The 22553-nt window shown below is 48.0% G+C and overlaps 5 protein-coding genes across 6 annotated transcripts; 4 read left to right on the top strand and 1 right to left on the bottom strand.

Annotated features, from left to right (window-relative positions):
• The first annotated feature begins 771 nt into the window (after positions 1 to 771).
• LOC112892063 (probable arabinosyltransferase ARAD1) lies at positions 772 to 4154 on the top strand. Its single transcript, XM_025959129.1, has 4 exons — positions 772 to 1349; positions 2602 to 2898; positions 3058 to 3153; positions 3357 to 4154. Exons 1-4 carry the CDS (start codon positions 843 to 845, stop codon positions 3771 to 3773), a joined length of 1317 nt encoding a protein of 438 aa, XP_025814914.1. The 5' UTR covers positions 772 to 842; the 3' UTR covers positions 3774 to 4154.
• Positions 4155 to 7622: 3468 nt separating this feature from the next.
• Positions 7623 to 12506, top strand: LOC112892109 (exocyst complex component EXO70B1-like). 2 transcript variants are annotated; one of them, XR_003228668.1, is made up of 3 exons: positions 7623 to 9718; positions 10438 to 10654; positions 12126 to 12506. XR_003228668.1 is itself a non-coding variant. In XM_025959186.1 (2 exons), the coding sequence occupies exon 1, from the start codon at positions 7740 to 7742 to the stop codon at positions 9708 to 9710; it is 1971 nt and encodes a 656-aa protein (XP_025814971.1). In that variant the 5' UTR covers positions 7623 to 7739; the 3' UTR covers positions 9711 to 9718; positions 10438 to 10849. The 2 variants fall into 2 exon arrangements, 1 of the variants encoding a protein (XP_025814971.1); XM_025959186.1 differs by lacking the exon at positions 12126 to 12506 and having other exon boundaries at positions 10438 to 10849.
• LOC112892110 (SNF1-related protein kinase regulatory subunit gamma-1-like) lies at positions 11223 to 14327 on the bottom strand. Its single transcript, XM_025959188.1, has 5 exons — positions 13503 to 14327; positions 13218 to 13403; positions 12823 to 13098; positions 12563 to 12723; positions 11223 to 12381 (listed from the first exon to the last, which is right to left on the bottom strand). Exons 1-5 carry the CDS (start codon positions 13905 to 13907, stop codon positions 12102 to 12104), a joined length of 1308 nt encoding a protein of 435 aa, XP_025814973.1. The 5' UTR covers positions 13908 to 14327; the 3' UTR covers positions 11223 to 12101.
• A 130-nt stretch (positions 14328 to 14457) lies between these two features.
• LOC112892111 (probable mitochondrial import receptor subunit TOM20) lies at positions 14458 to 17949 on the top strand. The gene is made up of 6 exons (XM_025959189.1): positions 14458 to 14716; positions 14830 to 14908; positions 15723 to 15892; positions 16134 to 16181; positions 16495 to 16578; positions 17512 to 17949. Exons 1-6 carry the CDS (start codon positions 14615 to 14617, stop codon positions 17647 to 17649), a joined length of 621 nt encoding a protein of 206 aa, XP_025814974.1. The 5' UTR covers positions 14458 to 14614; the 3' UTR covers positions 17650 to 17949.
• Positions 17950 to 18400: 451 nt separating this feature from the next.
• Positions 18401 to 22352, top strand: LOC112893327 (putative disease resistance RPP13-like protein 3). The gene is made up of 3 exons (XM_025960589.1): positions 18401 to 19505; positions 19865 to 21919; positions 22041 to 22352. Exons 1-2 carry the CDS (start codon positions 18682 to 18684, stop codon positions 21867 to 21869), a joined length of 2829 nt encoding a protein of 942 aa, XP_025816374.1. The 5' UTR covers positions 18401 to 18681; the 3' UTR covers positions 21870 to 21919; positions 22041 to 22352.
• The last annotated feature ends 201 nt before the right edge of the window (positions 22353 to 22553 follow it).

The following is a 22553-nucleotide window of genomic DNA, read 5'->3' as shown; positions in this document are numbered from 1 at the left end:
TAAAGCACACGACCGAGCTGGTAGCAGCCTGTTAGATTTATTAGAGCACGGTCGTACTCGAACAATCTGGGACTGAGGAGGCTGCAACTGTTGTGGGTCGTAGTCCTGCCGGAGAATCTCATGCGATCAATTAACGGAATTCCTCGTTTTGCTAGGCCGCCCATTGATCTCTTTGATGCACGCGTCAGCGCCATTTATGGACGGTGCTTCGCGTATGGAAGTTTCATAGAGAGTTTTATGATATTAAATTCTACGTTACATAATTAATTGTGCTGACACGATGAGAAGAGAGAAGGAGGAAATTTTATAGGATGAGAGAAGAGTTTCATCACCATAAAATTCATCTGATATAGTTATCTAATTCTCAATCTTACTAACTATGCGCTGAGACTGGCCTTTAAAGTTTGCTTATGATGATTAATCTGACTAGCAAGGGGATTGGTAGACCATTAAAAGTACTAACTTTCAATATCTTGGCAATATTTTCACTTGGATACGGTTATTATTGCGACTGTTTTAACTTATATTGGAGTATCTTGGCAATATTTTCACTTGCTTAGATTGCCCTGTTTCGGCAAACGAAAAACAGGCGATTATGTCCCGGTCACCACCACGGTCACGGTCTAGAAAACGAAGCGCGCACACGAGCGCACAGCAGAGCCGTCACCATCGCCGCGGACACAGTTCGCTCCACCCAAAACCGTTCATCAGTTTTAACCATAAATTCCCATCCCCCCCCCCCCCCCCGACTACCAACACCACCACCATCAGCATTCAGCAGCCAGCCAACCCACCGGCCCGCAGACGGCAGGTACAGTGCGAGCCGGCGGCGCCGTGGCGGCATGGGGGCGCCGAGCAGCCGCGCGGTGGCCTTGGGCGCGGCCTTCCTGCTGCTCCTCGTCGCGCTGCCCTCCGCCTTCCTCTACCTCACCTCCTCCGCCGCCCCCTCCGCCTCCCGCGCCGCGCTCCTCAACCTCAAGCCCTTCTCCGCGCGGTGCCCGCCCGCCGCGGCCCCGCCGCTCCGCGTCTTCATGTACGACCTGCCCCCGCGCTTCCACGTCGCCATGATGGCGGCCAACGGCCCCAACGCGACGGCGGGGCTGTTCCCCGCGTGGCCGCCGTCGGCGGGCGGGATCAGGCGGCAGCACAGCGTGGAGTACTGGATGATGGCGTCGCTGCAGGACGGGGGAGGCGGAGGGGGAGCGGGATCGGGGAGGAGGGGGGCGGTCAGGGTGCGGGATCCCGACGCCGCCGAGGCCTTCTTCGTGCCCTTCTTCTCCTCGCTCAGCTTCAACGTGCACGGCCGCAACATGACCGACCCCGACACTGAGGCCGACCGCCTCCTGCAGGTGCCGCAATTCTCAGATTTTTTTTACCAATTTTTATTATTTGTTTTCTGTTGGCAATTCTACAGTGTCAGGTGACAATGATTGATTAGCATTAGTTCGGCTCAGATTGAGACAGTTCTGTACAAATTGCGTGTTTCGGGGGAAAAGCATTTGGCTATATAATAGGATGCCAGGAAAAAGAAGCCAAAATTACCCTGTGAAAGCTGCACTAAGACACGCACTGGCATTACCAAAAAGATCAATGAACCATTGGACACAACGCTAAGCACATCAAAATTCCTTGGAAAATAAAATATTAAGCACATCGAAGATAACCCGTAGAGGAAATCTGTTGGTATTTGGACAATTCTCTCACTAGTTGGTGTTCAGTTGCCATCAACTATGCTATCAATAAGGTGTATTCCAAATTCTGATAGGCTTGCCAGTGTCCCCCTTTGCTCGATAATATAGTGTGGCATCTTTATGCCACTTAGTGATTAATGTAATGTTTTGCTCACCTGGATCTCCTTCCAGTTCCAGGTTGAGCTAGTTCTACATTGTTGGGACTTTAGTTACTGTGATCTCTTTCTTAGTTTAGGATTTCTAGTTGCTTACGCCTTGATCACTGCTAAGGATGTTTCTGCAAAACTGAAACCAATTGAGATATGGAATGCTGCATTTACCTATTACCTGCTAAGGTTGACAGTATTGCGAATGCTTAAATCTGTCAGGAGAAATTCTTGACTGGACACGGTATGGTGCTTCCTATATACGTTAAGGCCAGCAGATGTTGTTCCTTGTGAACAGGGAATCTGCAGCTGACTTGATGTGCACAAGCACAAGTGCACAACTAATACCAACCTCTGTAGACTTACAGTTAGCAATCAAGCTATGATGTTTTTTATGACACTTATAGATGGCAACTAGATTTATGGTAGTCACTGCAATTAAACTTCTACTGTGATGTGGGCATGTGGCTGGGTGCAAGTTCTTCTACTGTTTGATGGTCTGATGGCTCCTTTCAAGCTCTTTGGCAAGTTTCAAACTGTTGCATGGCGCAATGCGCATGTGTAAAAGAAAAAAAAATCAACTCTTCTGATATGTTAGAATTGAGCTAATCTGGGGTGGTGTCTTGCCTTGCGAAGTATATGATTATGTCCAGTTTATTTTAACAACAACAAAGACTTTTAGTCCCAGTTCATTGTAACATTAGAAAATGTAATTTCATGTAATCAAACTGTTTTAATTCATCTTGCTACTCATTCTCCTGTAGGTTGAACTTATGGAGATTCTATGGAAGTCTAAATATTGGCAACGATCTGCAGGCCGTGACCACGTGATTCCCATGCATCACCCTAATGCTTTCAGATTCCTGCGAAACATGGTGAATGCATCTATTCTTATAGTTGCAGACTTTGGGAGATACACAAAGGAACTGGCTTCCTTGAGGAAAGATGTTGTGGCACCATATGTGCATGTTGTGGGTTCCTTTGTTGATGATGATGCACCTGATCCATTTGAGGCTCGTCATACACTGCTTTTCTTTCGAGGCCGTACTGTCAGGAAAGATGTATGGAACTGATTTATGATAGTAATAACTCCCTCTTCCCCTCCTCTAATTTGCTATTTTGGTTCACTGTTTTCCCCATAGTGGAATTTTTCTAGATATAAAGCAATACTAAGGTTAGAGTTTCAGAATTTTGACATTTATGGCATTCATTTTTTCCAGGAAGGGAAGATCCGGGCCAAACTTGCGAAGATATTAAAAGGAAAGGATGGCGTGCGCTTTGAGAATAGCTTTGCCACAGGCGACGGCATTAAAATAGTAAGGCACATTTCTCATTTCTACTCTCCTCTACTTAGTGGTCTAATATTAAATGAATATGCCCCTCACCCTATTAGTGTTTTCTGACTATAGGTTAGCTTTTTTATTTATAATTTTACTATGTCAGTGTCATATTAACTTTTGCTATTAATGCATCTTGATATGGATACATGAAATTTACAGAATCTTTTTGATCCTAACAGTCTACAGAAGGTATGCGGTCATCGAAGTTTTGTCTTCATCCTGCTGGGGACACTCCTTCCTCGTGCCGCCTGTTTGATGCCATTGTCAGTCACTGTGTTCCTGTGATTGTGAGCAGTCGCATCGAGCTCCCTTTTGAAGATGAGATTGATTACAGCGAATTCTCCCTTTTCTTCTCAGTTGAAGAAGCTCTAAGACCTGATTACTTGCTCAACCAGCTCAGGCAGATCTCCAAAAAGAAGTGGGTTGAGATGTGGTTGAAGCTAAAAAATGTATCTCACCACTATGAGTTCCAGTATCCCCCTAGGAAAGGTGATGCTGTGAATATGATATGGCGGCAGGTGAGGCACAAAATCCCTGCAGTTAACCTTGCTATTCACAGGAATAGAAGACTAAAAATTCCAGACTGGTGGGGATAATAATCTTTGAGTGGTGTACATATTACCATATCCACTGGTAAACCTGGTTATTTTTGGTGCGTGATCATTCCTTGTGAACCAGTGCTCATCATAGGATCCGAGGACCGAGCGCACAACTATTCTCTGATGGGAACTGACATTATCACCTCTTTTTTGGTTCATTTTTTGACAGGATAAGTATTTTTTCCCCTGAAACTACAAAATAGTGGGAACAAATATTATTTATAGTGAAGACTTACCTGACAAATAGGATATCTGTATCTTCTTTGTACTAGCATACTGAAAGTTGCAATATATTCCTGGTGCTGGTAGATATACCGTTCATCTCAGTGGTTGCTTGTATGGATCTGTTGACTTCAATATCAGAGTTTTCTATGCTTAGCTTGTTCATTCTACTGAATTTCACCTTTGGTTGGTGGAGATGGTGTGAACTCTGTTGGAACCTTCTTAGGTTTGTCGGATCCTGCATTAGTCGTTAAGCAAACCTGATCATGCATCAGATGTGAATCTGAGTCTCTGGTTTTATTAGTTTAGAATGTAGGAAGATAGTTGCTGAAAAGATGGGATGAAAGGAACGTTTCTTCCGAGGTGCTCTGCCGCTCGGGGTTTATCATTGTTCGCCTGAGGTTGTGTTTGTTTCCGGGTACCTAAACTTTAGAGAGGTCACATCAAAGAGAATCTTATAGAGAATCTTATCATTTAGAAGTATTAAATAAAGTCTAATTACAAAACTAATTGCAGAACCCTAGTGCTAATTCACGAGACGAATCTAACGAGGTATATTAGTCCATGATTAGCGAATAATTACTGTAGCATTACTGTGGCAAATTATGGATTAATTAGGCTCATTAAATTTGTCTCGCGAATTAGCACCTAGCTGTGCAAAAAGTTTTATAAACAGATTTTATTTAATACTTCTAAATAACAAGATTCTCTTTGATGTGATGGGTCTAAATTTTAGATAGGAGGAAACGAACAGGCCCTGATTTTATATCATTGACTTGGTAGCACATGCCTGCTGGGGAGCATATCTTTACATTTTTCAGCTTGCAATTTTTCAATGACAGTTTTCCAAGCTAATCTGCAGTTGTGCACTTGATTAAACACAAGAGGCATCGGAACCTTGCATTGGGCATGCAGATGCAGACACGTCATCACACTATCACAGTCCACACAAGAGCTTCGTTTATACTAGGTTTTTTTTTTATCCTAATTCAGTGTCTTATGAACGAAAATCAGGAGTCAAAAGCACTCGGAGTTGAGAACCATGTCATGTATGAACTGTCTGCTTAAACTTTTGACTACCCATGCCAAGTACTGTACTAAGAGTAAGCTATAAGCTGGTCCCAGGAGGGCGGCGCTGACCATTGCCTGTCTGGCTGCCCGTCAGGATCAGGAGCAGCAGCAAACAGTAGGAGACCATTGACATTGACACGCCCAAGACGAGACCTGCGGCGGAGGTGAAGTTGAAGAAGAGGGGTGCCGGTGCGCATGCGCATTTGCACACAGCCCACATGACATTAGCATGACACTCCCGGGATTAGTGGTGATGCAATCACCGGAAGGGAGAGAGAAAAAAGGACAAGCAGACCGAGACAGCGGAGCAAGCATTCTTTTTGTCAATGCGTGCTTGGTTGCAAGCAGTGGTTGGTTGGCGCTTGATCTCGGGGGAATATACTAGGGTAGCGCAACCCTCCATGATCCTTCCAGAGGACAAGCAAACAGCACGGGCACGAGGCCATGTGCCTGCAGCCTGAGAAACTTTTGGTTCACTGCAACGAAACAGCCAGAGAATAATCATATTAGTTGGCTGACTTGCTGGGACAGTGTCCTGCGTGGCCGTCCTTTGCTAGTTGCTTAGTGTACCGGGGTGGATGTGTTCCATTTGAGCGAGACATTTCCTCCTAAAAATGGCCAAGCAAAAGCATGACGGTGGCTGTCAATCGGGCCACATTGCTGAAAGCAACGGCATTGCGGAACTGAGGCTATCTCCAGCGAGAGCCGGTAAACGGTTCGCTACCGTATCAATAGAGGATACTGTAGCAAACGGACGCTCCAGCGGCAGCCTCCAAAGCGTGCGGTAAAATAGGGGAGGGGGACTGCGTCCCGCACAGAGGGAGTCAGGAGCGCCGTCCTCCATTCGCCTCGCCCTCCAGCGCATCTCCGGCAGCCCCTTCCGCGCGGCCGCGGGAAGAAACTGCCGGGACTGCGCGGGGCGGCGCGGGACGGCGCGGCAGCGGCGAGGGGCGGCGCGGCAGGGGAGGCGCCGGGCGCGGGGGAGGCGCGGAGGGGAGGCGCCGGGCGCGGAGGAGGAGGGGGCGGAGGGGGAGGCGCCGGGCGCGGAGGAGGAGGGGGCGGCGCGGGACGGCGCGGCAGCGGCGCGGGGCGGCGCGGCAGGGGAGGCGCCGGGCGCCGGGCGCCGGGCGCGGAGGAGGAGGGGGCGGAGGAGGAGGAGGCGGCGGAGGAGAAGGGGCGGCAGGGGAGGCGCGGAGGAGGAGGGGGCGGCGCGGGACGGCGCGGCAGCGGCGCGGGGCGGCGCGGCAGGGGAGGCGCCGGGCGCCGGGCGCGGAGGAGGAGGGGGCGGAGGAGGAGGAGGCGGCGGAGGAGGAGGGGCGGCAGGGGAGGCGCGGAGGAGGAGGGGGCGGCGCGGGACGGCGCGGCAGGGGAGGCGCCGGGCGCGGAGGAGGAGGAGGGGGGGCGGGCGGACGGAGGGGCGGGCGGAGGCCGAGGAGGGGGCGGGCGGGCGGCGGAGGAGGAGGAGGGGCGGGCGGAGGCAGAGGGGCGGGCGGCGCGGAGGAGGAGGAGGAGGAGGGGGCGGGCGGCGCGGAGGAGGAGGGGGGGGGGCGGGCGCGGCGGATGGGCGGAGGAGGAGGAGGAGGGGCGGGCGGAGGCAGAGGGGCGGGCGGAGGAGGAGGAGGAGGGGCGGGCGGGCGGAGGGGGGGCCGGGCGGAGGCAGAGGAGGGGGGGGGGCTGCGGGCGGTTGGAAAAAATAAAAAAAAATTGAGATTGTGGGGTATAGAGGATGCAAATAGAGGATATCGTTGGAGTTAGGTTTGGTATAGGGATTGAAATTGATATGAAGGATGGAATTTAGAGGACATCGCTGGAGATAGCCTGAGTTGGGCGCTTAAGTTTTTTTTTGGGTTGGAGAATAGAATTGGCCAGCTGATACCTCATGAGTACGCGGTTAGCTTAATAATAAGGGATGAGTTCCTCCCACCAAAAATTACGGGATGATTTCATGACGGACCGTTGCATTCTAGATGAGGTGGCACCTCTAAGAGCGCACGGCAACCTTCTCTCATTTTATTTGTAAAATAATGACAAGCTCAGGTAAGCGACGAGTTTGAGCATGGATATCTCAAGCAATCATTTGGGTGTTTGCCATCAGCCATCAGCCATCGAGGCAGGGGAAAGCGGCCATCATAAGATGGGCACCTTTTTTTCCTAACGACGAGATGGACACGTATTTGAGCATGGCAATCGGACGGCTCCGATTGGTTGGTTCGTACTAGCTACAGCGCCACAGCTGTTCAGCACCCATCTGAAGCGGACGGTGCTGTGACATCGATCAGACTACCATAGTATCAGGTGCTGGCATGCTGCTACTGACTGCATCTCTCCCGCTACAGATACTGGCAGTGCAGTGAGACAGCTGGAGCCGCTCTGGTGCGGTAGATGATCGGGCAGTCCGAGGCGAGTCCGAATCCCATCCGTACGATCAGAATCCAGCGATGTCGGCCAGCTTTGGTGGGGTGGTAATAACCCTTGAAGCGAGTGAGAGAGACAGAGCGAGCAAACCACCCGGCGACCGATTCAAAACCGCCCAGCTCAGCACAGCGGGCAGATTTAGTAGGAGTCGACTCCATTTCGCTTCCCATTCCATTCGCCTTCCCCCATCCGTCCCCTCCCCCACCCCTTCGAAGCGGCGGTTCCTGCTCCCGATCCAGCCAGCGGCGACCCGGGATGGCGGCGGCGCCGCCGGACGGGCAGGAGAAGGTGATCGCGGCGGCGCAGCACATCGTCAAGTCGCTCGCCAGCTCCAAGAACGCCGCCGACGACATGATCCGCATCCTCTCCGGCTTCGACAACCGCCTCTCCCTCATGTCCGACCTCTTCCCCCCGCCCCCTGGCGCCGCCGCCGCGGCCGGCGGTCCCATCCTCGAGGCGGACGAGGGGACCTCCCAGGGGGACGGGGAGGACGAGCCCGACCCCGACGACGACGCCGCGGCGCGGGCCGAGGAGGAGTGGGACGCCGCGGCGGAGGTGATCGAGCGCTGGGAGTCCCCCTCCGCCGGGGACAGGACGGTGTTCGGCTCGCGGGAGGACGCCGAGGAGTACCTCGCCGCGGCCGCCTGCCTCGCGGGCGCGCCGGGCCCGCGCGCCGAGGCCGCGCTGCAGGCCGCGATGGCGCGGCTCGAGGACGAGTTCCGCCACATGCTCATCCGCGGGGCCTCGCCGCTCGCCGCGGAGGACCTGCAGGCGTCGCTCCTCCGCCGGCTCTCGCTCACGGTACCCTCCTTCAACTCCTCCGCCGTAGACCTAGATTGCCCCTCCTTCGCCAACCACGCCGGCGAGGGCGGGGACGAACCGGGCGGCAGGAACTCGGTCTCCGACGACGAGATCTCGCCCTACCTCATCGCTCCGGACACCGTCGGCGCCCTCAGGGACATCGCGGACGTCATGCTGCGCGCGGGCTACGCGCCCGAGCTGTGCCAGGTCTACGGGGAGGTGCGCCGGGACACGCTCATGGAGTGCCTCGCCGTGCTTGGGGTCGATAAGATGAGCCTGGAGGAGGTACAGCGGGTGGAGTGGGGCGTGCTTGACGGCAAGATGAAGAAATGGATCCAGGCGCTCAAGGTTGTCGTCCGGGGCCTTCTCGCCGAGGAGCGCCGCATCTGCTGCCAGATCCTTGCGTCTGACCCAAGCGCCGAGGAGGAGTGCTTCACTGAGGCGGCCAAGGGGTGCGTCCTGCAGCTGCTCAACTTTGGTGATGCCATTGCAATTGGGAAGAGATCGTCTGAGAAGCTGTTCCGCATCCTTGGTATGTATGAAGCTTTAGCTGAGGTGCTGCCTGAGCTCGAGGGTTTGTTCTCGGGTGAAGCCAAGGATTTCATCAAGGAAGAGGCTGAGGGGATACTCGTGCGGCTTGGGGATGCAGTGCGTGGCACGATTGCTGAGTTTGCCAGTGCCATCCAGGGAGAGACTTCTCGGAGGCCGCTGCCCGGTGGGGAGATCCACCCCCTCACACGTTATGTTATGAACTATGTACGGCTGCTTGCAGATTACAATGCCTCGCTGAATCAACTTCTTGAATATTGGGACGCTGACCTGAATATGGGTGATAATCCAAACATGACTCCATTGGGGCATTGCGTGCTCATGCTGATCACACACCTACAGAGCAAAATTGATGAGAAATCGAGGCTGTATGAGGATGAGGCGCTGCAGAATATATTTTTGATGAACAATCTGCTGTATATTGTGCAGAAGGTGAAGGATTCAGAGCTGAAGACATTGCTTGGTGATAACTGGATTCGCAAGCGCCGTGGTCAGATAAGGCAGTACTCTACAGGGTATCTCCGGTCGTCATGGACTAGGGTGTTAGCTTGCCTGAGAGATGATGGGTTGCCACAGACAATGGGTTCGTCAAGTGCACTCAAGAACGCACTGAAGGATAGATTCAAGAACTTCAACTTGGCCTTTGAGGAGTTGTACAGGACACAGACATCATGGAGGGTTGTGGATCCTCAGTTAAGGGAAGAGCTGAAGATTTCCATCTCGGAGAAGGTTCTTCCTGCATACCGTTCATTTGTTGGGAGATTTCGGGGCCAGTTGGAAGGAGGGAGGGGGTCTGCAAGGTACATAAAGTACAACCCTGAGGATTTAGAGAACCAGGTTTCAGATTTCTTTGAAGGGAAAAGGCCAAATGCTTGATGGTCAAGGTAGGTGCTATTCCCAGACTCTGTTTATATTTTATGGAAATTGTATCTTTAGATTACTTTATAGATCATGAACTTGCAGCAAACAGTTATATATTTTCAGTAGTTTTGTAGTTTAGCAAACAATATTTGTTGTAGATTCTTCAATGGTTTATAAGTTTCCTACTTAATTATGTGATGTCCTGAGGGATTCTGATACATCAGCTGGCAATAATTTGCTAGCTCTTATCTGCAAATTTAAATGATCCAAAAAATTCTCCTGGAGAACTGAATGCTTAATCCCATAATTTGAATTCCCTCTAGCTGTTTCTGCAAGCTGCCTCAGTTCCAGAAGGGCATATGTTTCTTGTAATCCCTGCACTTGAGAACTTCATGTTATTTGAGAACCACAGTTTATCCTGTAATGTCTTTTTGCATTTTTATGGCTTGAGAACATCATGTTAACTGAGAACCACAGTTTAGCCAGAGCTTCGCACAATCCCTTTAGAACACAATGTCAAGTTTAATTGGCTTTCATATGCTTCTTATAAGAGAATACTGGCATGGCATATTGTCCTTCATAGATGGATTACGTTGACGATGATAAAATTGCAAAATTAATGAAGGGGTGATTATTTCCCCCAAAGTTCATCACTTATCAGTTAATGTTGGTCATTCTGTAGTCAGAGAAACTTTTGCGAGTCTGGCCAAGAAGCTAATATTCTGATCTTTCCTATGTTCAGAGATGTTCATATCAATGATGCCTCCAAGTCCTATGCAAATTTTGATGATGCTAGTTCCAAGTCCCGTCCAAATTTTATTGGCACTACTGTACAGGGAACTTGACCTTCCATACGTCCTTTGAAGGTCTGAAGATGGAAATTTAAACTCTTCCTGAACTGACCGAAATGAAGCAACCTAAATTGAATGATTTAGCTTCTCATCCTTGATCCTCTCAAGGTGAGTGGTGACATTATTGAGGCTTGCACATGGAATTATGACAACTGAATCTGTCATGAGCTGTGTAATTCCAATTCTTACATTTTGCCCTTCTTTTGTTGATTGTAACATCTTGTCACTCTTGTTTTACTTGAAAGAATGTTGGTGCTTGGCATTTTTATGTACAATTATACTAGCAGTTACGTTCACATTTAACTTGTGGCAACCTTGCTTAATTTCAGCTTGTCTTTTGCAGCCTTTTGCTGTATTCATTTGTTCATAATATACAAAAAGTATAGTTACCTGTCAGGCAACTAATGGTGCGAACATGCTATTGATCACATTGTCTTGTCAACCTCTGATCATAAGGCAGCAACTTCATGATGACTTATGATGTTCTTAGTCTTGTCAGTTCATAGGCGTTCTCTATTTGTCCAACTTAGTTGCATTTGTTATTTGCATGTGCTATCTGATTGATGATGACATTGAGACCTTTCCTTTAATTCCCTAGTTTCATCTTTCATACTTTGATATGTGCCTTCCGGATTTTTTTTTCTATAGACGCCTGAGGTTGCATAGTGTGATCGTGTAGACCACTGTTCATATGCAGAAAATATGTGATGTCTAAGTAAATATCTGACAGAATAGAAGTGTCATGTGTCCATTCTATTCATTACTTCTTATATTGCCTAATGTACAGATACATGGTAGATATCTATGAGGGAGAAGTTAAGGACCTCCATAATTAGGCAACATATTTAATGGAAACTACAGACACTGTTAATACTAAAAAAAACTTTTCAGTTTACATAATAATTGATATGCAAACTTTGAACAAAAGGAGAAGAAGATGCTATTCCTAAATTCAAACCATTGATAGTAATTAGCGAGAAATTTTTGACAAATAATAAACCACAAACTATGTAAAATCTAGAAAACATTTTCAGTTTGCACAGTAAAATGATATGACTTATTCTGACAAACCAAGAAGATGTGCTTCCTGAATCCAAACTGCTGAGAGAAACTAATGAGAAAATTCTGAGAAATTATAAATCAAAGGACAAAAGAAAAGGGGAGAAAAGGAAACAGGCTACTTTTGCCATAAAAATACTTAAGATATTGCAACCTGAAAACCATTTGGATTTGGGCACTAAATAAAAATGGCAGGTAAACTGGAGATAAGTGGTAAGCTAGTACCTAGTCCGAGGAACAGGATAAATAGTAATAGGAAAATAAGTGAAGCTAGCATGGCTGAATTCCAGGATTGAACTTGTTCAACTTAAACAAGCATTAGTGTTCCACACATGGAAGCATTATGACAAAACTATTTATCTACATAGAAGGGTTAAGGTAAGCTCACTAAACACTTATGAACACTAGAAATGTGAAGGAAAACATAATCAAGTTCTACAGACAATGAATCAAGAGAGAGCATGGCAAAAAGTAATTCCTGATTCGACTAAACTTTTCAAACCCTGCTGTTTTGTGGTAGAGGGATAACACCATTGAAGAAGTCTCCAAAATAGCCAGGTGGCTCATACACCAACTTGGCGATGATATCTCTGAGGGTGATCAAGCCGTCCAGGTTCCCTTCCTCGTTGATCACATAGATCCTCTGCCTCTTTTCTGCATCCAGCTTCAATATTATGTCCTTGACACTGTCCCCTCTACTGCACGTTATGATGCTCATTTGCCTTTCGCCGGAGCTCTGTCGTGCATTCGCAATGAATTCTTTCGCTTTGAGTGTCCTGCAAGTGGTAAATTGTTTAGTATACTTGGCTTCTGTAGTTCTGTGTTGTATCTTATGGTTGTTTTGAACCTAGTCTCTTGTTCCATATACATCTTTCATGTACGTGCACTTTTAGTTCCGGTTGAACAGTGTTTCTAAAAGTGATGACGTTGCCATGCAAACCATGTACTATATCTGACCTGTAGTCTCTGTTTGCCTCCGATGCCGTAAGTAGATGCTTGACATCCTTGATCATTATGCTGCCTACCGCCCTGCCGCTGTCATCCACAACCGGTATGCCTCCAACCCCTTTTCTCCTCATCAGCCTGAAGGCCTTGAGCGCCGGCTCGTCCTCGCGAACCTGCCAATTTCACCTCCAGGATCAGGATCATCACCAGGAAGCGTGAAGAGCGCCTTTTCCGCAACCAGAAAACAGGGGATCTGAATCAGAAATGTGTACCTTGACGATCTTGCTGAGCCTCATGATGGGCAGTCCGATCTCGGAGAGCGTCTTGGTGCCCCACTCCTCGAACCAGTGGAGGCCGACGCACTCGGAGAGCATGTGCACCACGGCGCCCTGCGTGATGACGTTGCTGATGGTGCCTTCGCCGATGTCCACCACCGGCAGGCTCTTCATCCGGTACTTGGACAGCAGCAGCAGCATCGTCAGGAACGTGTCGGAGCTCTGCAGCGCCAGGAACGGCGCCCACCGGAACGACCCGGAGATGTCCTTCACCTGCCACGCCGATCAAGCCATCAATGGAGGTGGTGGAGATGGCCATTGATCTCAGTCCCAAGCTTGCGAAAAATCTGATGCAGATGAGAGATGGTCAGGCGGCGGCACATCAAGATCACCTTTGTTTTGTTGAACAGGTCTGAAGAAGGCAGGGCTCCGAAGACTTCTGCGATCGCTCCTTCAGACTCCGCCATCTTGGGCTCTCGCACGTTCGCGGCCGCGGCCGCGGCACCCTCCAGGGTGACAGTGCCCAGCTTCGCCGCTAGCTCGTCGGCGCTGACGTCGGCCTTCGCCACGGCTTCAGACTGAAGAAAAGGAACAGCCGAGCCGGCCGGGTTCAGTATTTCCTTGATCATGCACTGGGCTGTGCATGTAGGCCATTAGAAGCAGAGGTTGTGGACCACCTGATGGAGCAGCCAGACGGCGATTCCGGCGAACTCGACGATGCCGATGTAACGGTCGATCCAGCTGGCGTCCTCGGGCGCGTCGACGTTCCTGACGGGCGCGCTTATGATCCTGTTCCGCGACAGGATGTCGACGGCCTCGGCGAGCGTGGCGTCGGAGGGGATCTCCACGAGCTGGGCGCCGTCGAAGGTGTGCGGGAAGGATGCGACGGGGATGCTGTCGAAGCAGCTGTTGAGCTTGTCGCCGTGGCTGAGCTGCTGCTGCTGCACGTCGAGGCTGTCCCAGATGTCCTCCACGCGCATGCCGATCTCCGCCTCGGGGCTCCACGACCGCGCGCTCGCGAGCGGGCTCGCCTCCACCGCCGCCTCCGCGCGCTGCTCCGGCCGCGTCCGCACCGCCTGCATGGCTCTGTGCTGCTGCTCTGCCCCCCTTCCCTTCTTCTACCTCGCGACGGTTTAGCCCTTCCTGGTTTCTTTCTTCATCCACATGCGCCGATCTGCGCTCATCCCGTCACCCTATTTTGGTCCATGGTTTGCAGCCGAGAACTGAGGCGCGCGCGGATCTCACTCAGATGTGTCGCTCGTAACCACCGGCTTCGCGGGGTCACAGGAAGCCGGCAGGTGGTCTGCAGCGCGGCATGCGTGGCCGCGGCTGCGCGCCGACGCAAGACGACGACATATGGGCCGGGTAAAACCATGAGACGCACTGGGCCGTTTCCTCTTGAACATCGAGCCCGTTCTTTCTGGGCTCCAATTCTAGGGCTTCGCCGGCCGCGAGATATTTCTCTCCCCCCCAACCCCTTTCGCAAGTCATCCCTGCGGGACCGGTCCCGTTCACCTGCCTCTGACATGTGAGTCCCGCGCGCCCTCGGCCCACACGCCAGCGTCCCGCTGCGGCCGTGTTGAACTGTTGATCCCCAACTCCTCCTCTCCTCCCCTACAAGGCCTACGACTAGGACGCCACGTCCCCACCGCCCCCCCACCGCTCCGGTCCTCCCCCCAAATCCAAGCGACAAGTATCGGGAGAGGCAGACAGAGAGGGAGGAGAGCCTAAAACCCTAACCCCCGAATCGGATCCCGCCGCCGGAGAGCGGAACCCGCCCCCCGCCGCCATGGAGATGGGAGCGATGAGCGACGCGGAGCGGATGTTCTTCTTCGAGCTCGCCTGCAGGAACGCCGAGGCCGCGTACGAGCAGAACCCGCTCGACGCCGACGTACGACGCATCTCGAACTCTCCTCCTCCCGTTACCTTTTCAGCCGCTTGACTCAAACTCCGCGCGATCTGATCTGATTTGACTTGGTGGTGTGTTTCGTGAGCCGCGCGCAGAACCTGACGCGGTGGGGAGGCGCGCTGCTGGAGCTGTCGCAGGTGCGGACCGGCCCCGAGAGCCTCAAGAGCCTTGAAGGTATTGGACGATTCCTCTTATTATGGATTGGGCGATTCGGATGAGCCCTTTGTTGTGAATTTTGTTTTGTATTTTTTGTTAGCAGTCCGTCTAATGAGCTTAGGAACTCAATGTGTGCTTTACGAATCCGTAATGTTCAATCCCTGCATTTGTGAGGCCCTTAAGCTGTATGCTGGCAGTGTTGACCCCCCTATGAACTATGCTACTTGATCCATTGTGCTGCCATTCCAGGCATTCAGGAAATTTGTGGCTCAATTCGTGTTACCATGCTCAGAAAACTGCAGCTGTACTAGTGGTTTTTGGACTGACAGACTGGCTTCTGTCGTGATTTTTAGTCCCTTCGTTTTCTGCTTCATTAGTTCACATTATGGATGGGTATCGAGTGCTCTTAGCTTTGGATATTCGCTGGAAAGTTTCTAATAGTAAATTAAAAGATGTTACTCAATAATACTTGGTGTTGGGTATATTGAATCTTTACTGCTGAAATCCAGTGGCACTTTTCAATACTCTGTAAGCAGTTGTGAACTAAACACTTCAGGTGATTATTGCTTATTATGTATCCGTCAGGGAACTGGCTGCTTGCTTCCATTTTTCTTTTCGTTACTTGTTTGATATATAGTGAAGCTTACAGTGGCATTGTTCGTATTTGTTATGGTTGGTTGCTTCAAGTTTTCTTTATTAAACAGGGTTCCAAGTGTTTTACTATTTGAGAGTTCATGTATAGGATTATGTTGTGTTCACCTTATGTAGCCTTATGTAGATGTTATTAAACAGGGTTCTAAGTGTTTTACTAACTGTATGAATCTTGTCGCAGATGCGGAATCCAAGCTGGAGGAGGCACTGAAAATTGATCCCAGCAAGGCTGATGCACTCTGGTGCTTGGGAAATGCTCAGACCTCTCATGGATTCTTCACTCCAGATACAGAGAAGGCAAATGAGTACTTTGTGAAGGCAACCGAGTGTTTCCAGAAGGCTGTTGACGTGGTATGTCTCTGCTGCTAGTTTGCTGGCTTCATTTATACACATTTCCACCATTCCTTTATGTGAGCTTCTGTATGTGGGCTGACCGCTGCATGAAGTCAGATTGACATGGAAGGCATCTGGAAGAATGTTCATAAAAGAACTATTTTTACGTTTCACCATCCAAAGTTACAAACTTATGTTTCTGCTGTTGCCCTTGTGCTCTTTGGTTTAGCTGGAAATTGATGTGTGCTCCTGTTTGCAGGAACCTGCAAATGATCTGTACAAGAAGTCTTTGGACCTGTCATCTAAGGTGTGTTCTGTTCCCTTTTGTTCTGCAGGACATATATGCTGTTAAGCGATAATGCATCCATAGAACTGTAACCAGAGCCTAAACTAAGCTAATAATCTTACTGGATTTGAGTTTTGTGTCAGAAATCAGGTTTCTTTTCCTTGTGACTTATTACATTTAATTATTGTGTTTGTTTCAACTTGCAGTGATAAAACAGAATTTTGACAATTGATTATGATTTTTCATTTTGGCAGCATTTTTATTGTCATGCTTGTATGAGTGATAATCACCTGTATAAGATCGTTATTGCAACATTTGCTTCCAATTATATCAGGCACCTGAACTGCATTTGGAGATCCATAGGCAAATGGCTTCTCAGGCGGCAGCGACACAAGCATCCTCAGCCTCAAATCCAAGGGTAAATCTATCTTGCTGTGAAGAACTACTTAAATTATTTGAAGTTGCGTGAGAATAGTTGCATACACCATTGTTGTATATTGGACTGATGGTTTTATGATTAGACTTCTTGTTAATAAGATACTACTCTTTCAGCTAAGGTTGCTACTTCAGCACTCTAGCACCCCATTTTGTCACCTTGCTGGCTTGTTCTGTTGCATGCATGATCATAAGATAGCTAAGATCCCTCCCTCATTGTACTAGTCAATTTGCAGCATGAACAAAAAAAAAAGAGAGAAAAGGGTGGGGGTTAATTCAGTAGCCAAATCTAAATGATACAAAACTCTTCTGTTGTACTTTTCTCGTTAGTCATTACAAGTTATATCATTTTTCAACCAGCGTTCAGCTGTATATATTTAAAATCAAATATTGGTCCCTCCTTTTCATATATGCTTCATTAATCCAGTATTTGATACTCTAGTTCTTACTTTCGAGTATTCTTCAGTTAAGAACTAATCAAGGCTGATTTTCTTTCCCAGTGTTTTGATTTCTTATGCCATTCTTCAGTTATGATTTTGTATGCCAGTCAATATACAGTTTGAGCGCAATAGAATAGAGATTTGGGTAGTGGAGCCAAATGTTGGGCTGGCTGCTGGGATTTTACCCCTTCTCTGTCCACCTGTGCTGGAGGGATTGCGGCTGGATTCAGATGCTGCTCTAGACTGAGCCTGGGTCTAGGGTACTCAAACAGTGCCCCTGTTTTCTGGCCATTGAGCCCCTGTTCTGAGTTCTAGAGTCCATCAATTCTTATGATAAGCCAATTGGTCATAACTCAGAGAAATTATGAACCGGTTTTTTTTTTTACTTTTTGTAGTGTTGCGGTTTCATACGCCTTGTTGTTTGACGCTTTCCTTACCCTTGTCTAAGCTGACTATATTATATATTAACTTTTCAGCAATCAAGGAAGAAGAAGAAGGATACTGACTTCTGGTATGATGTTTGTGGATGGGTGATCCTTGGTGTCGGCATTTTTGCTTGGGTCGGAATGGCCAGAGCAAACATCCCCCCTCCACCACCACCGCCAGCAAGGTGAACCGGATGCACCGCCAACAGAACCTTGCAAATGGCATAGCCGCATATCTATGTCAAGTGCCTCGACATGAATCTTGCTAGGAGTTAGTTTGTGTATGGAAGAGGAAATGGTGTTTCCATGTTACGGTTTGGTCACATTTTCATGCCTGTTTTCCTTTCGAGCCTTGATGAGGTTTCCTCTGTCATCGTACGGTGCTGGATAATTTTGTACTTGCTTACCTTCGCTGCTGTTTTGAGGTTAAAACGAATGATATTAGTTTTGTTCACATTGATACTGGATATTATCAGAAGGTTCCACACATCAAGCGGTATCCTATTTTAGCTATGCATCAAATAAATGTGAGGATATATGTTTTTTCACTTTTACGGCATTCAGCGAATCCGACTTGGAAAAGTTGCGTTTTCAGACAGGATAGAGATGCGCTACGGGAACCTGTTCAAGGGCTACGATTTCGAAAGGCATTAAAGTGAATCTATTCCAAGAAAATGATATAGGACATCTTTAAAGTAAATGTATTCCAAGAATATGATATTCGCCGAACGTCCAATCATAAGATATCTTGAAAGTGAATCGTATTCCATGATGAAATGTGATATATGGAATATATCATATATGATAAAGGTGGAGTCTTCAGGTATTTCGATTGATTATAGATGACTCAAACATCAAATAGCTTGGATTTGCATTGTTGATTATCCTTAGGACACCTTATATTTATCAAAACAAAAAAAGATGTGATGGCTGCAGCCTTTTGGTTCGCATATAAATTGCTGCCCAGCACCATCAAATACAAGTGGCCGACAAGTTGCATGGTTTTTCTAAAAAGTTGTCGGTTGTTGTGATGGGATCTTTTGGCTGCTAGGGCGTGAGGTGTTGACCAAGCGCGCACTTACGAAAAGCTTGCACTTTGTACTAGCCAAGCACCCAATTATTGCTCGGTCCTTCCCAATCTTCCCTCACTTCTCTGCACTCCTAGCACACGAAACACAGACCACAGATGGATCGCAGAGTGCAGTAGGAGCACATAGGTCAATGGAGGTGGTGAGCGCTTCTCATGGCGTGTTGGGTCCCCTACTGGGGAAGCTCACCTCCCTGCTCGCCGACGAGTGTGCCCGCCTCAAGGGTGTCCGTCGTGAGATCCGGTCACTCAGATCTGAGCTGATCAGCATGCATGCTGCAGTCCAGAAGTATGCCAAGCTGCAAGATCCTGATGTCCAAGTGAAGGCATGGATATCGCTGGTGAGGGAGCTGGCCTATGACACCGAGGATGTCGTTGACAAGTTCGTCCACCACCTTGGCAACGGCTGCCACAACGGTGGCTTCAAGGAGTTCTTCCGGAAGACTGCTCGCCAACTCAAGACTCTTGGGTCTCGCCGCGGAATAGCCAACCAAATTGACGAGCTGAAGGCTCGTGTCAAGGAGGTGAAAGAGCTCAAGAGCAGTTACAAGCTGGATGATATTGCTGGTAGCACCTTTGAGCATTCCGCTGTGGATCCCCGGTTGTCTGCGCTTTTTGTCGAGGAAGAACACCTTGTGGGCATTGACGGTCCAAGAGAAGATCTTGTCAATTGGATGGTGGAAGAGAAAGATAGCTCGACCAAGAATCCCAAGGTGTTGTCTATTGTTGGGTTCGGAGGGCTGGGAAAGACGACGTTGGCGAAAGAGGTCTGTCGCAAGATCCAAGGGCATTTTCATTGTCAGGCTTTCGTCTCAATCTCTCAAAAGCCGAATGTGAAGAACATTATGAAGGATCTGATCTACCAAGTGCCATGCAAGAAAGAATTTAAAGAAGATATTGACACTTGGGATGATAAGAAATTTATTGCGAAGCTAAGGGAACTGCTACAAGATAAGAGGTAATTTCATTCAACGAACTATCTAGGTTTTAGGATCATTCCTTAATACTGGACAGACTATATTTATTTGAGGTAAACAGACCAACTATATTGCAGTGGGAAAGAATCAAATGGTAAAAGAAAATAGCACGTGTAAAAATGTGTCACTAGATGGTGTGCCACTTTCATTCTTAGCATGAAACAACAAAACAACAATTCTTTCATTCTTCAACTCGAACCACTATATATGGTGTGCCACTTTTGGAAACAACAAATTGAAACTCCCCATACTGACTAGCCTTAGCATGATTTTGATGTCATTCTGTTCCTACTTAAACTCTTTTCATAATTGGTTAACAATATTTACCTATATCAATTAGGTACCTCATCGTTATTGATGATATATGGTCTATATCAGCATGGGGCACTATTAAATGTGCTTTCCCGGAGAATAACCTTTCTAGCAGAATTATAGCCACCACACGAATTGTTGATGTAGCAAGATCATGTTGTCCGCGTGGTGATATTGACCGCATCTATGAAATGGAAGCCCTAAGTGATCTTCACTCCAAAAGATTGTTTTTCAAAAGAATATTTGGTTCCGAGGACTGCTGCCCTGATGTGCTAAAACAGGTTTCAAGTAAAATATTGAAGAAATGCGGAGGCCTACCATTGGCGATTATCAGTATATCCAGTTTGTTGGCAAACCGACCAGTGGTACAAGACGAGTGGGAGAGGGTCAGAAGGTCTATTGGTTCTGCACTGGACAAAAACCGAAGCTTAGAGGGAATGAATAGCATACTATCCCTTAGCTACAATGATCTTCCACCTAATCTTAAGACCTGTTTATTATACTTAAGCATATTTCCGGAGGATTATGCCATTGACAGGGAGATGTTAGTGAGGCGGTGGATAGCAGAAGGCTTTATCTCTGAAGAGCGTGGACAGAGCAAACAAGAGGTTGCCGAGAACCATTTCTATGAGCTAATCAACAGAAGCATGTTCCAACCAGTGGAAATTGGCTACGATGGAAAGGCTCGTGGTTGTCAAGTCCACGACATGATGCTTGAGCTCATCATTTCAAAATCGGTTGAAGATAATTTCATCGCTTTCATGGGCCATGGGCAGAATGATCTGGCAAATCGCCATGGTCTTATACGGCGACTGTCAGTCCATTATATTGACCAAGAGCAGGCATCTGTATTGGCAAATGAAGATTTAAGTCATGTTCGATCTCTAACGGTGATAACATCAGCTTGCATCAAACACTTGCCTAGTCTTGCTGAGTTTGAAGCTTTGCGTGTACTAGATTTTGAAGGTTGCGAAAATGTGCAAGAGTATGATATGAATGGTATAGATAAACTTTTCCAGCTGAAGTACTTGAGCTTTAGGGACACTTTGATTAAGAAGCTACCATCAGGAATTGTGAGGCTATATGGTCTAGAGACGCTAGATCTTAGTGGTACATATATCGAAGAGTTGCCACCCGAGATTGTTCAGCTCATTAAGCTACAGCATTTACTTACGGATGGAGTGAAGATACCAAATGGGATTGGAAATATGAGAAACTTACGGGTGATCTCAGGCTTTAATGTTATCGAGAGTTCATTAGGTGCGGTGGAGGAGCTGGGGAATCTGACAGCTTTGAATGAACTAGATATACAGCTGGACGGTGGAGGATCTCAGGAATACAAGAGGCATGAAGAGATTTTACTTTCCTCTCTATGCAAGCTTGGCGGATGCAAACTCCAGTCTTTGTGTATATTTGCTCCCAACGCGACACCACTCCAGTTCTTATATTCTTGGTCCCCTCTGCCATCTTCTCTCAAAAGTTTTCAAATGAGCACTAGCTATTATTTTCCGAAGATGCCGAAGTGGATTGCGCCAAAACTCACCCGTCTTGCATGCCTAGACATTAATTTAGTGGAAATAACGGAGGAGGATCTGCGCATACTTGGGGAGATGCGTGCCTTGGTTTTTCTGTGGTTAACATTCAAGGGTGCCCAAAATGAAAGGATCGTTATCAGAGGCCATGCATTCCCATGTTTGAAGGAATTCCGCCTTTCTATTAGTAATTCTGGTGCAAGGCCAACATATGTGAAGTTTGAAGAAGGGGCGATGCCAAAGCTCGAGAAGCTTGACGTGCCATTCTTTGTGTCAGTGGCAAAAGCTTATGGGTTTAGCTTAGGTATTAACCATCTCCCATGTCTGAAACATGCTGATGTTGAGCTTCACAATATACACGCGACATCTTCCGAAAGCAAGGCTGCAGCGGCTGCCATAAGGACTGAAGCAAATGCCCACTCCAATCATCCCAGGGTAGTTACCATTGGAGAAATGGAAGAGGACGCGGAAGGGAGTTACACGGATGAGGAAGAGGGCTAGATACCTGAGGGAAATGTTACCATCACTACATTTCATTACCACTGCGAGAGGTATTGATCTTAAAATTACCAATTTAAAAATCTGCTATTGCTTTCTGTACATAACGTATATATTTCCTTTGTATCTCCAAGGGATTTGACACGGCCACATGCCCTAACCTTTCTCGTTCAGGTGAAATTTTAGTCATGCAAATGCGAGAGCTAGATACATGGCGAACGAAGAAGCTCAAATAAAGATGTCTCGGAAGAAGTTGCCCTAATTGAGTCGCTCTGCTACATGGCACCCATTCCGTTTTGTATCTGATTTTATTTTCCCCTCGTTTTGTTAAGAAATAAGAAGGTCACCTCTGGGTGAAGTTCGTTTAGTCGTTGGTGTGTTTAAGTACTTGTGTGTAGATTAACTTGCTGGATCATCCATTTATTCTAAGCCGAAACAGCTGAGTTGATAGACATTTGCAACAAATTCGATGTCGGGTTTCAGAGATGTAAAAGGTTTGATCACTGATATACAGACTTCTGCCATTTCAGAGATGCAGCCGACGCGGAGCAGCAGGGCTACTTCTTGCTTAAGCATGCGAGTGCATTGTAATGCAAGTGCAGGCGAGAGCTGCAGGGATGAAGGAAGAATCGGTTGCGGATTGGAGACCGAGGTGATAGACATTTAGGATCCCCTAACCGTCAATTA

Source organism: Panicum hallii, chromosome 5 (assembly GCF_002211085.1).
Source record: "Panicum hallii strain FIL2 chromosome 5, PHallii_v3.1, whole genome shotgun sequence".
Classification (NCBI taxonomy): Eukaryota; Viridiplantae; Streptophyta; class Magnoliopsida; order Poales; family Poaceae; genus Panicum; species Panicum hallii.
Note: the sequence above shows the minus strand (reverse complement) of the source record. Positions and strands in the feature narration are given on the sequence as shown.

Coding starts and splice junctions, on each gene's coding strand:
- LOC112892063 (XM_025959129.1), top strand. CDS start 843: ATGGGGGCGCCGAGCAGCCGCGCGGTGGCCTTGGGCGCGGCCTTCCTG. Junction 1,350..2,601: donor AGGCCGACCGCCTCCTGCAG/GTGCCGCAATTC, acceptor ATTCTCCTGTAG/GTTGAACTTATGGAGATTCT. Junction 2,899..3,057: donor GCCGTACTGTCAGGAAAGAT/GTATGGAACTGA, acceptor CATTTTTTCCAG/GAAGGGAAGATCCGGGCCAA.
- LOC112892109 (XM_025959186.1), top strand. CDS start 7,740: ATGGCGGCGGCGCCGCCGGACGGGCAGGAGAAGGTGATCGCGGCGGCG.
- LOC112892110 (XM_025959188.1), bottom strand. CDS start 13,907: ATGCAGGCGGTGCGGACGCGGCCGGAGCAGCGCGCGGAGGCGGCGGTG. Junction 13,404..13,502: donor CCGTCTGGCTGCTCCATCAG/GTGGTCCACAAC, acceptor CCTTTTCTTCAG/TCTGAAGCCGTGGCGAAGGC. Junction 13,099..13,217: donor ACCTGTTCAACAAAACAAAG/GTGATCTTGATG, acceptor TCGGCGTGGCAG/GTGAAGGACATCTCCGGGTC.
- LOC112892111 (XM_025959189.1), top strand. CDS start 14,615: ATGGAGATGGGAGCGATGAGCGACGCGGAGCGGATGTTCTTCTTCGAG. Junction 16,182..16,494: donor CTTTGGACCTGTCATCTAAG/GTGTGTTCTGTT, acceptor CAATTATATCAG/GCACCTGAACTGCATTTGGA. Junction 16,579..17,511: donor CCTCAGCCTCAAATCCAAGG/GTAAATCTATCT, acceptor TTAACTTTTCAG/CAATCAAGGAAGAAGAAGAA.
- LOC112893327 (XM_025960589.1), top strand. CDS start 18,682: ATGGAGGTGGTGAGCGCTTCTCATGGCGTGTTGGGTCCCCTACTGGGG. Junction 19,506..19,864: donor GAACTGCTACAAGATAAGAG/GTAATTTCATTC, acceptor TATATCAATTAG/GTACCTCATCGTTATTGATG.